The sequence below is a fragment of the Planococcus citri genome, chromosome 1, assembly GCF_950023065.1.
Source record: "Planococcus citri chromosome 1, ihPlaCitr1.1, whole genome shotgun sequence".
In the NCBI taxonomy this organism is placed as follows: Eukaryota; Metazoa; Arthropoda; class Insecta; order Hemiptera; family Pseudococcidae; genus Planococcus; species Planococcus citri.
The window spans coordinates 86000404-86011562 of record NC_088677.1 but is presented as its reverse complement, the minus strand read 5'-3'; the positions used below and the strand labels follow the sequence as shown (position 1 = coordinate 86011562).

The following is an 11159-nucleotide window of genomic DNA, read 5'->3' as shown; positions in this document are numbered from 1 at the left end:
CATTTTCAGAAAGTAATTCGCTTCGTCAAAAAATACCATAGCTACAGATCAAGGGCTCGTGGCTAGAAAAAGTTCTGGATCATCGCATTTCACGATTAGTACAGTACCTACGTATCTCTCTGCAATGAAGATTTGATAATATGATCTCATCATTCTCATCTGATCAGTCGATGGGTTTACAGAAAATAGCGTTCAATTCTAAAACGTCTTCGAAGAAAATCTTTTTCAACAGTTTTCTGTTTTCAAATCTCAACCCACACTCATTTCATGAGGTTCAATTTAGACATGCCTTTCACATCATAGGTAAATATATTCTTCATAGGTACTCGAAACCCTTCCAAGTTTAGATCAAAATTAAAATACTCAACATTTTACATCCTAATGGATAAATTTTATTGCAAAATAAGCACGTTCATTCGATCAATAACGTACTACAGGTATATTTCCAGCACGATTAGCACTGCGAACTTGAAGATTGAGAAATTTAGGAGATTCTGCAAGACACGGAGAAGTAGGAGATTCTGCAATTTCTGCAAGGAGCAAGGAATTAGGAGATTCTTCAACAATCGAATGTTCTTCCAAATCAGAGTAGGAATTTTCCATATCTTCTGCTTCTGGATCAATCAAGTTATCAACCGGATCACTTTCAGTTTCATCTTTACGCGATTCGACATTATTACTCAAGTTACATCCTTTATCCTCATCAGATGATACAATACTATATGAAAAAATAATCAAATTCTTCTTATTAATATTTATTACAAACAGGCAGATACTTTAAGGGAGATACCAATATTCCACCTAAGATTTTTCATTTCTTCTTCGGCCGTTTCTTGAGTAAACGATGAAATCTAAATAGGTAACATTCAAATTGAAAAAATATCCTTGATTATTCGAGAGTTTGTTTTCTTACTAATGAAATAGGTAATTGTATACATTAGTGTCGTCTTCGTTCGAAGGGAATCCAGATATTTTCAATTCGTGACCGAATTTTAGGAAATCGTGAATTACAAATGCATCTAAATTTACTTCGCCTTCGTACATGAATTTCAATAGAGCTTGCATAATGTTGATTGGGATATTTTCCAACGATAGAGAAGTTTGAGGATCGACATGTTCCTGTAAAAGTTCATTAAAAACGTATTAATACAATTACAATGGTATTCGAGTGAAATTTTACGAAGGTTCGCAAGTTTGAGATTTACAAGATCTGAATCTGAAGAAGATTGTGAGTGATTGAAACCTACCTTGAGCTTATCGTAGAAATAAGGGCTGTATAATGATAATACGATTCTATGAGCGTGAATTTCTCCACCTTTACAATTTAATAAAACGTCCAAAAAATGTTCATCTTGTCTAAACTTTTGCAGGAAACTAAAAATACCACTTTGAAAGTTATTTTGCTTAAAATTACAGGTAAAGGAAACATTCATTTTGATCGAATTACTCAAGAAGGATCTTCGTAAAATAATATCGAGTATACTAATTACTAATCTTTTATCCAAAATCCATCAATTTATTACTATGATATTTGTTTATTTACATAATAAATTAATAACCGTATATTTCTGATTTTAAATTTAAATTTTTTAATAAAAAATAAAAAACTATCGCTGAGAAATAGTTCCAAAAACCGAAACTAGAGTCTCAAGATGTCTTCGTTCCATCTCCAGGTTGTTATTTTCAATTCAAGTATCCGTTGAATCACTTTTCTTATCTAATCTCCGTCCCATTCGCAGCATGCTGATCACATAATCCATGCATTTACTCGAAAAAGTAGTAATTATTCGTCAGTTTATCCGCTCGATTGATCCCATGAAGAAAACCCATCTCGATCTATGACCATTCAACACAGTCATGACCGAACAACGAATCCATTCTTTGGTCAATCTGATCCAGTCAGATCAAAACACCGATGAATTGTGTACTTCTTTCGTTCAAGGTATCGATGCATATTTACACATTTCTACTAACCATATGGTAATAACTAACAGCTCCAATTTTCAGACTTGAACAACACCGAATTATCAATTCTACAGCTAGTTGAAAACTTCGAATGTCTACTAACTAGCACAGATATCGTTTTACGACGAGGAGGATGCGAATTCTTGAGCCATGTACTCTCCGAGCTTCCCTCGAATCATCTCACTTCTCAGGAGATAGAATTGCTGGCGAGTTTTTACTGCGATCGTTTGTTAGATCATCATTCCATAACTCCGGCTGTTCTAAAAGCTTACGCAGCTTTGGTATGTTTACAGCGAACATGTCAGTCGATAAAACACTTCGTTATTACTATGTATTTTCACGATTCGTTGTGTTTCAGCTTAAAATGAAACACTTGCCAGATGGTATAGCTTCGAAAATATTCACTACTATGAATCTACATTTCGTTTGCCAGTCTCAGCCGCAGCCAGATCGATTACTATGTTACGATATATTCAACACAATGATGCTAGTCAAACCAACTGGTACATTTAAATCCTTAGCTTTTTTCTCCGGCAACTTCTTCGTGGTTTACTATTGCTTTGTTTCATGTTTCAGAATTACAAGCCCTGGGTCCGGATTTCGTTTGTGGATGTTTGGCAGCAGTCGATAGCGAAAGAGATCCTCGTAATTTGATGTTCTTGTTCACAAATCTACCTCATTTTTTCCGTACCTTTCCTCCTGGTCATTTGATGGAAGATGCTTTCGATGCGGTTTCGTGTTACTTTCCGATTGATTTCAGAGCGGTAAAATTTGACGCCATTTTTTAACATCCGAATCAAGTTTTTCAGTCTTATAACTCATTTTACTTCTGGTATAGAATCCCAACGATCCGAGAGGAATAGCCAGACAAGATTTAGCCAACGCTTTACTACCTTGTTTAACTGCGATTCCAGAATTCGCTGTTTATGCTGTGCCATTAGCCCTGGAAAAATTAACATCCGATTTACAAGTTGCCAAAACTGATTCTATCGTTCTACTGGTAATCGTCTTTCTTCTCGGAAATAATTCATGAAACAGATTTCATCTAATTTCGTTCTTTTATTCGATTTTATTACAGAAAGAATGTTTCAATAAGTTCTCGAAAGAAGAAATGCTCCCTCAGATTGCTTCTATTATGCCTGTACTGTTACAAGAGCTTAGACTAGAAGTGGCCAAAGATGACCTTGTCGCGTTGATTGCTGATCTTATCATTTGCATCGTTAAATACCTCATTAGATTAGAGAAAACCGAAGATACATCGAAGATACTCAGTGATATTTATGGCTGTTGGTATCATTTCTTTACTACTCTATTCGTTGTTTGTATTTTATATTGAGCAGGAGTTTGTTTTTTTTTTCAGGTGTGCAACATTATTTAAATGATATCCATCTGAATTTATTTCATCAAGCTATCAAGTTCCTGGCTTTTATTTCATCAGCTGATCATTTGTCCAGCTCTTTCATCGTAACGAAGGTATAAATATTTATAATAAATTATCTTTCTTTTGATTACGGTTTTATTTAAGATATTATTGTGATGTTACAGGTTATTCCAAAAGTACTAAATGCCCGAGTTAGTTTACCTCAACATTCGATAATGCAATTAACATCTTTGAAATCAATCCTATCTTCGTGTATTACTTTCAACATACGATGCAGTACGTGAATCTTATCAAAATCATCTTTCAATATGTTACAAAGTTACATAAGAATTTCTTTCAGATGAAATACCAGAACTTAGTGAAGTTTGGAACGAAGTGCCTAAATTATTTTTGAAACAATGCGAAAGTGATAACGTTGAAGTAAAAGCAATAGCTATTCAAGCAACTACTGCGATTCTGAGGTTGTTTAACGATGACGAAAGAAAGTTTTTCTACGATATTCTATGTAAGAGCATATTACTCGAAGAGGATGCAAGTTTAAGGTAATTATTCATTCTAGTTCGATATCGAGTTGAATTTATGGTAGATTCTAAATGCTTATTGTTCTTTTACAGTCACAAATGTATCATGTGTTTGAAAGAAATCGCCCAAGTGAATCCTCAAGAAGCACATGGGGTTTTAGTCAACCAACTGAACTCTTTGAATGGTACTAAACACTTACTAATTTATTTATAATAAATCCTTTAGAAAGAATCTAAAAATTACATTCCGTATATTTCACAGATCAACAAAATGAAAAACAAAAACGTATATTCAATTGTTACTGCATCCTCGGTACAGTTCCTGGTTTTCTGAGTTACTTAGATAATGCGATTAAAACTCATATAAATAACCGTTCGATCGATAACGCTACTTTTTTGATCGAATCTTTAAAGTAAGTATCAAAACTTCACGACGAACTGTCGAAAAATGCGTCGTTATTAACTAAAATGTTTCTGTTCGAAGGAATGCAGTTTACATGGAGAGACAAAACGTCTCGTTTCTGACCGCTTTACATCGTGAAATCAACGTAACCGAATATTTATTGAACTGGTGGCACGAAGGATGCAACGCCATCGAAGACGACAGCGTTAGCTTATTCGATAACGAACAAATCGCTTTAAATTTACAATTCATCATTAGCATTATTCTCAGGCAATTGAATCAAGAGTAAGTTACTCAACGAATCGTTGAAAAATTAAACGAACGATGAGTTGTAATCTTTGAGGCGTTTTTCAGATCGCAGAAACAAATCGCTGAACAATACATCCAGTTGACTTTGGATTACAGTAAAAAGTTCATGAGCTCGTTCGCTTATTTGAACACGAACAACGATCTAGATACTCCTAAAGTTCATTGTTCGCTTTCGGTGAGTTTCAAGTTCCGTTCGTAAGAAATTATTTTGATTTTTAGTCATTTTTTCATCAATTTTTTACGATTCTAGATCATCACATTTGAAAGTATCGTTAATGGATTGCTACCCACAGTCTTGGAAAATAGCTTCAAAGACGGATTAAGCCAACTTATCAAGTATTTGGTCACCCTATCGATCTACTGCTCTCGACCTCTTTGTTGTTTAGTAGCTTGTCGAAGTATTGCTACGGTTTTCAATAAAATGGCTCAAAGTACGTATTGAAATTACACTTGAAACTGAGAAAAGAAACAATTTATTATTATAAACTGTGTAATATTTCACAGATGGTAACCTAGAAGCACAAATAAATTACGTTTTCGATACCTTGCGCGAGATTTTCAGCCAAAAATCCGTCACTTTGAAGAATAACGCGGTCAATTTATTAATCTACGTTACCAAAGCTCTATTGTTACGTGGTTTCGGCGATATACAGAAATGGTTTGATAAAGTGAGTACATATTTTATTCCGTCACACGAATCTGTAATTTTTTCAGTCCTGTTATTTAATTGGAAATTGTTCTTCCAGTTGATCGAATTAATCGTAGATGAAGAAATTGGAAAAAATATCGCTCAAGGATTTCAGCTGATATCATCCGAGGATGAATATTTCCTCAATAATTCGTGCCATTGTACCGTCAAGTACGTCTGGAAGCTGGTTATTTTTAAAATAAATCCAACTCTGGGTTATTTACGATGCAAATATTTTTATAATATTTAGATTATTCTACCGTCAACGCATTTTCTCGTACGTAATTCCGAAGCTGGCCGATTTACATGGGAAAAGTGACGCTTCAGTCAAAAGACGTTACGCTATCGCATCGCTGTACTTATTAGAAGGAGTTCCTCAACCTATAATAGAAAAATATTTCAAACAGGTATACCTGCTTTATTTTTTTCTTCGTTAGAAAGCCTACGAAAAAAATACATCCGTGTAATTGCTCGTGCAATGTTGAATGTTTCAGATCATACCGTTACTTGTGGAATTTCTCGAACTAAACGACAGCTCTGATTTGACTCAAGAAGCCTTAAACAAATTATCCGAAGTAATGAGTAAGAACCCGTCAATTTTTGAAGAATATATCGAAACTTTCGTCCCCAAATTGCTGAATTTATCTCGTAACGCTCCTGAAATGGTATATAAATTTCGTCATAATTTCTTTCAAATGGCAATCAGCTGGGTTTACTCGATAATAATTTCCGCTTGTTTATTCCAGGATGTCAGAATAGCAGCTCTAGATTGCCTGTGTAGTTACACGAAGCTGAATGTGTCGGTTTTGCTACCATTTAAATCGAAAGTATGCAAATTGATATTCTTTTTTATTAATACCTATGTAATATTTTAACATTGTTTAATGAAGAACTTCCTTATCGATATTGATTTAGAATCATGAGGTTTCGAATTTTTGTCTGATTCTCAAAAAATTGAAAGATACGGTCACTTTTTCAAAATTGTAAAATCTTTCTTTTTTTTAAAGCAAAATGTTGCCAAAAATTATCAAAAAGGCTCTAAAAATGCAAAAAAAAAACTTTGCCAAAAATTGTGTAAAAATATAATTTTTTCGACAATAATTCCTCAAAATTACTACTTTTTGCTAAATTTGTTAAATTCTTCGCTTTTTGGCAAAAAATTTTCGCTTTTTTAACAAAATCGCTAAAATATTTACTTTTTTCCAAAAAATTACTCAAAAGTCTGGCGTTTTTGCCAATTGTCAAAACTTTCTGTGTTTTGCCAAAATTATCAGTTGGGTAGGTATAGTTTTTGCCAAAAATTTTCACTTTTTCAAAAATTTACAAAAATTTTTGCTTATTTAGAAAAGTTACTAAATTTAAGTCACATTTTTCAAAAAGTATCCAGAAGTCTCTTTTTTCTTTTTTTTTTTGGCAGAAATTTCGAAAAAACCCTTTTTTTTGCTGAAATTGTCCAAGTCTCGTGTTTTGCTAGAAATTGACTTTTTTTCCATAAATTACAAACTTTTTACTTGGTTAACAAAAATTGCCAAAAACATTTTCAATTTGCAATTTTTTTTTTTTTTTTTTTTTTTTTTTTGGAGAGTTCAATTTTTAAAAGCTTGCAAAATTTTGGAGCTATAGGCAATGAAAATCTGAAAAAAAAATCAGTTGGTATGCATTTTTATGATATTTACAATTAAGAACTTTTCTGTATACGATTCTTGAAAACATTGTGGGAGAAGGAGGAGGTGGGGGGGGGGGGGGTTAGTGGCCCAAAATTTTGGTCAAAATGTAAAAAAATGTCAAATATTTTGTGACCTATGATTTCACTAATTTTAAAGAGCACTGAGTTCGAATATACTTATACAATCATTTTATCGATTAGGCCTCTTCAACTCCTCCATTGGTGCTCAAATTACTCGAAAATTCAAAAAAAAAAATCGAGTTACATAAAACTGCTCTTAATTTTTTTTCTTTTTTACTAAAAATTTCCAATAATGGCTCACTTTTTTGGCAAAAATTGTCGAAAGGTTTCAATTTTTTCCTAACATTATCCAGAAATAGCCGAAGAGCTCTGCCTTTTTCTATAAAATTGTCAACATTTTTCATCTAAAAAATTGGAAAAAAATTTGTCGTTAAATTGTCAGTGTGGATTTTCATCTTAAAACTCCCAAAAATACTCATTTAAAAAAAAAAGTCATAAAAATCTAATTTTTTACCAAAAGGTGATAGTCAGGGGCCCGCATAAGGATCACTAGCACCCCCCTGCCGATCCTCCAGGACAACTTTTTTCTTAAAGCCCTCGTCCTTAGAAAAAAAAGTGGCCCTATACTTACAAATGGCGGCCATTTTGATTAGGACTAGCATAAAACTTTTTAAACCATGCAAAAGTAGATCGAAAGAGCAGGCAAAAATTCATCACCTGTCAACATTTCAAGTGCTAAAGTGCTTTTTCGATTTTTGGTGAATTTTCAAAAATCAAATTTTGGCCAAAATGTGAGAAAAAAATCAAAAATTTACCAAATTGACCTAGAAAGCTGAAATTTGGAATATATCCTATTTTCGACCTGCCAAATCGATTGGAAACTGTTTCAAACCGTTTCAAGCACTTCTGGAGCCTCCAGCAGATTTTTGAAAATCGAAATTCTTACAAAATTTTATCAAATGGAGTTGGAAAGCCAAAATCAATTCTGCAAACTAATTTCAATACGCTGTGAAGTCGACTGCAGGTAAATTTCGAGTCGTTTTGGAGCCTCCAGTAGATTTTTGAAACTCGAAATTCTCACAAAATTTTATCAACTTGAGTTGGAAAGCCAAAATTAATTCTGCAAACTAATTTCAATACGCTGTGAAGTCGACTGCAGGTAAATTTCAAGTCCTTTTGGAGCCTCCAGCGATTTTTTGAAAATTACTGGAGCCTCCAGTACATTTTGAAACTCGAAATTTCCACAAAATTTCATCAAATGAAGTTGAATTGCCGAAATTAGCTCTGCAAACTAATTTCAATACGCTGTGAAAGTCAACTGCAGGTGAATTTCAAGTCGTTTTGGAGCCTCCAGCGATTTTTTGAAAATCGAAATTCTCACAAAATTTTATCAACTTGAGTTGGAAAGCCAAAATTAATTCTGCAAACTAATTTCAATACGCTGTGAAGTCGACTGCAGGTGAATTTCAAGTCGTTTTGGAGCCTCCAGTAGATTTTTGAAACTCGAAATTCTCACAAAATTTTATCAACTTGAGTTGGAAAGCCAAAATTAATTCTGCAAACTAATTTCAATACGCTGTGAAGTCAACTGCAGGTGAATTTCAAGTCGTTTTGGAGCCTCCAGCGATTTTTTGAAAATTACTGGAGCCTCCAGTAGATTTTGAAACTCGAAATTTTCACAAAATTTCATCAAATGGAGTTGGAATGCCGAAATTAACTCTGCAAACTAGTTTCAATACGCTGTGAAGTCAACTGCAGGTGAATTTCAAGTCGTTTTGGAGCCTCCAGCGATTTTTTGAAAATCGAAATTCTCACAAAATTTTATCAACTTGAGTTGGAAAGCCAAAATAAATTCTGCAAACTAATTTCAATACGCTGTGAAGTCAACTGCAGGTGAATTTCAAGTCGTTTTGGAGCCTCCAGCGATTTTTTGAAAATTACTGGAGCCTCCAGTAGATTTTGAAACTCGAAATTTCCACAAAATTTCATCAAATGGAGTTGGAATGCCGAAATTAGCTCTGCAAACTAATTTCAATACGCTGTGAAGTCAACTGCAGGTGAATTTCAAGTCGTTTTGGAGCCTCCAGCAATTTTTTGAAAATTACTGGAGCCTCCAGTAGATTTTGAAACTCGAAATTTTCACAAAATTTCATCAAATGGAGTTGGAATGCCGAAATTAACTCTGCAAACTAATTTCAATACCCTGTGAAGTCGACTGCAGGTAAATTTCAAGTCGTTTTGGAGCCTCCAGCGATTTTTTGAAAATTACTGGAGCCTCCAGTACATTTTTGAAACTTGAAATTTCCCCACAATTTCATCAAATGGGGTTAGCAAGTCGAAATTTACTCTGCAAACTACTTTCAATTCAATAATATAAAGTCGACTGCATGGTGGGTTTAATTGGTTTTGAAGCTTCCAGCTACTTTTTAGAAATTTCAATTTTTCTACAAACGCCATGAAACCTTTCAAAAAGTCATTGGAGGTTCCAAAATTACTTGAACCCACCTGAAGTCGTCTTCAGAGGGTGTTAAAATTAGTTTGCAGACTAAATTTCGGCTTGCCAACCCCATTTGATGAAATTTTGGGGAAATTTTAAGTTTCAAAAATCTACTGGAGGCTCCAAAACGACTTGAAATGTACCTGAGTCGTCTTCATAGCGTTTTGAAATTAGTTTGCAGAATTAATTTCGGCTTTCCAACTCCATTGGATGAAATTTCGTGAGAATTTAGAGTTTCAAAAATCTAATGGAGGCTCCAGTAATTTTCAAAAAATCGCTGGAGGCTCCAAAACGACTTGAAATTTACCTGCAGTCGACTTCACAGGGTATTGAAATTAGTTTGCAGAGTTAATTTCGGCATTCCAACTCCATTTGATGAAATTTTGTGAAAATTTCGAGTTTCAAAATCTACTGGAGGCTCCAGTAATTTTCAAAAAATTGCTGGAGGCTTCAAAACGACTTGAAATTCACCTGCAGTTGACTTCACAGCGTATTGAAATTAGTTTGCAGAATTAATTTCGGCTTTCTAACTCCATTTTTGATAAAATTTTATGAGAATGTCGAGTTTTAAAAATCTGCTGGAGGCTCCAGAACTGCTTAAAACGGTTTGAAACAGGATCCAATCGATTTAGCAGGTCGAAAATAAGGTATATCCCATATTTCAGCTTTGCAGGTCAATTTGGTAAAATTTTGATTTTTTCTCACATTTTGGCCAAAATTTAATTTTTGATAATTCACCATAAATCGCTCATTTTTTGACCAAAATTTTGATTATGGGTCCGTTTTTTTGTCAATTTTTCGAAAAGTCTTGCTTTTTGCAAAAAATTGTCAAGTCTGGATCGAGTGTTTTTTTTTTGGTAATTTTTTTTACTCCTGAAAATGTTAGCTCACTTTTTTGCAAAACTTTTTTTGGTTACTTTTTCAACCTTTCTTTATTATAAAATTTCCTTTTTTTTTTTTTTTTTTTTTGTAAAAATTCTTTTGATAGAGGTCATATATGTACAGAAATTGCCAAACTTTATTATGTATTGGACGTCATATTCACGTATTTTTTTCTCAATTTCGTTTTCAGGTCTTGCATCAGCTCATGTCGTGCCTAGATGATAAGAAAAGACTGGTCAGGAAGCAAGCTGTGAAAACAAGGACACGTTGGTTCATCATAGGAGTATCATGATAAACTCCACTTGTAAAATATGAATTTCTCCGCTGTTACCGAAATTCGAAAATCGTATACGCTTATTTACCATAGTCCATAGTTAGTTATATAAGCTGATAAATTACCTACTGTATTCTTTCTTTCTTTCTTTTTTTTTTTTTTTTTTACATTTTTCACTGCCGCTGCGATTACGTTTTTATTGTTTCGTAATTTTGTATCAACGTAAAGGTTTTTCTCATTTCCCTGTATACGATCGAATTTTCATTACCATCCGTTCGCAACTATAGAAAATAATATGTTCTGGAATTATTATTGAATTAATATTTATATTATTATTGTAGTACAAATAATTGTATTTTTTCAATTATTAAAAGTAATTTGTGATTTATTGAAATGTTGTTATTTTTCCTTTTTAATTTATTCATAGTGCTGGGGGAAAAAAGCCTAGGTCGTTTCTATAATTAATATATTACCTATTTCCTCTTGTGAAATTTGATCAGGAAAAAAATTGGCATGGGTAATGGGCATTTTATATTTTTAAAATAGTCGTAA

The 11159-nt window shown here is 33.4% G+C and overlaps 2 protein-coding genes across 2 annotated transcripts; one reads left to right on the top strand and one right to left on the bottom strand.

Moving 5' to 3' along the window:
* Positions 1–420: 420 nt before the first annotated feature.
* LOC135843183 (protein abrupt-like) lies at positions 421–1575 on the bottom strand. Its single transcript, XM_065360965.1, has 4 exons — positions 1248–1575; positions 937–1119; positions 802–851; positions 421–718 (listed from the first exon to the last, which is right to left on the bottom strand). The coding sequence occupies exons 1-4, from the start codon at positions 1431–1433 to the stop codon at positions 421–423; spliced, it is 717 nt and encodes a 238-aa protein (XP_065217037.1). The 5' UTR covers positions 1434–1575.
* Positions 1576–1714: 139 nt separating this feature from the next.
* Mms19 (MMS19 nucleotide excision repair protein) lies at positions 1715–11001 on the top strand. The gene is made up of 20 exons (XM_065355190.1): positions 1715–1942; positions 2008–2246; positions 2324–2468; positions 2542–2729; positions 2804–2965; positions 3044–3251; positions 3326–3438; positions 3511–3622; positions 3687–3888; positions 3961–4052; positions 4130–4280; positions 4352–4555; positions 4625–4754; positions 4830–5010; positions 5084–5247; positions 5326–5438; positions 5518–5674; positions 5762–5932; positions 6014–6094; positions 10524–11001. Exons 1-20 carry the CDS (start codon positions 1858–1860, stop codon positions 10623–10625), a joined length of 3000 nt encoding a protein of 999 aa, XP_065211262.1. The 5' UTR covers positions 1715–1857; the 3' UTR covers positions 10626–11001.
* Positions 11002–11159: the final 158 nt, after the last annotated feature.

What these genes read in the sequence shown, in the direction of transcription:
- LOC135843183 (XM_065360965.1), bottom strand. Translation starts at nt 1,433, where the DNA reads ATGAATGTTTCCTTTACCTGTAATTTTAAGCAAAATAACTTTCAAAGT. An exon ending in ATTTCTACGATAAGCTCAAG is followed by an intron (nt 1,120 to 1,247) that starts GTAGGTTTCAAT and finishes GAACTTTTACAG; the next exon opens with GAACATGTCGATCCTCAAAC. An exon ending in CGAACGAAGACGACACTAAT is followed by an intron (nt 852 to 936) that starts GTATACAATTAC and finishes TTACCTATTTAG; the next exon opens with ATTTCATCGTTTACTCAAGA.
- Mms19 (XM_065355190.1), top strand. Translation starts at nt 1,858, where the DNA reads ATGACCGAACAACGAATCCATTCTTTGGTCAATCTGATCCAGTCAGAT. An exon ending in AAGTTCATTGTTCGCTTTCG is followed by an intron (nt 4,755 to 4,829) that starts GTGAGTTTCAAG and finishes TTACGATTCTAG; the next exon opens with ATCATCACATTTGAAAGTAT. An exon ending in TTTCAATAAAATGGCTCAAA is followed by an intron (nt 5,011 to 5,083) that starts GTACGTATTGAA and finishes AATATTTCACAG; the next exon opens with ATGGTAACCTAGAAGCACAA.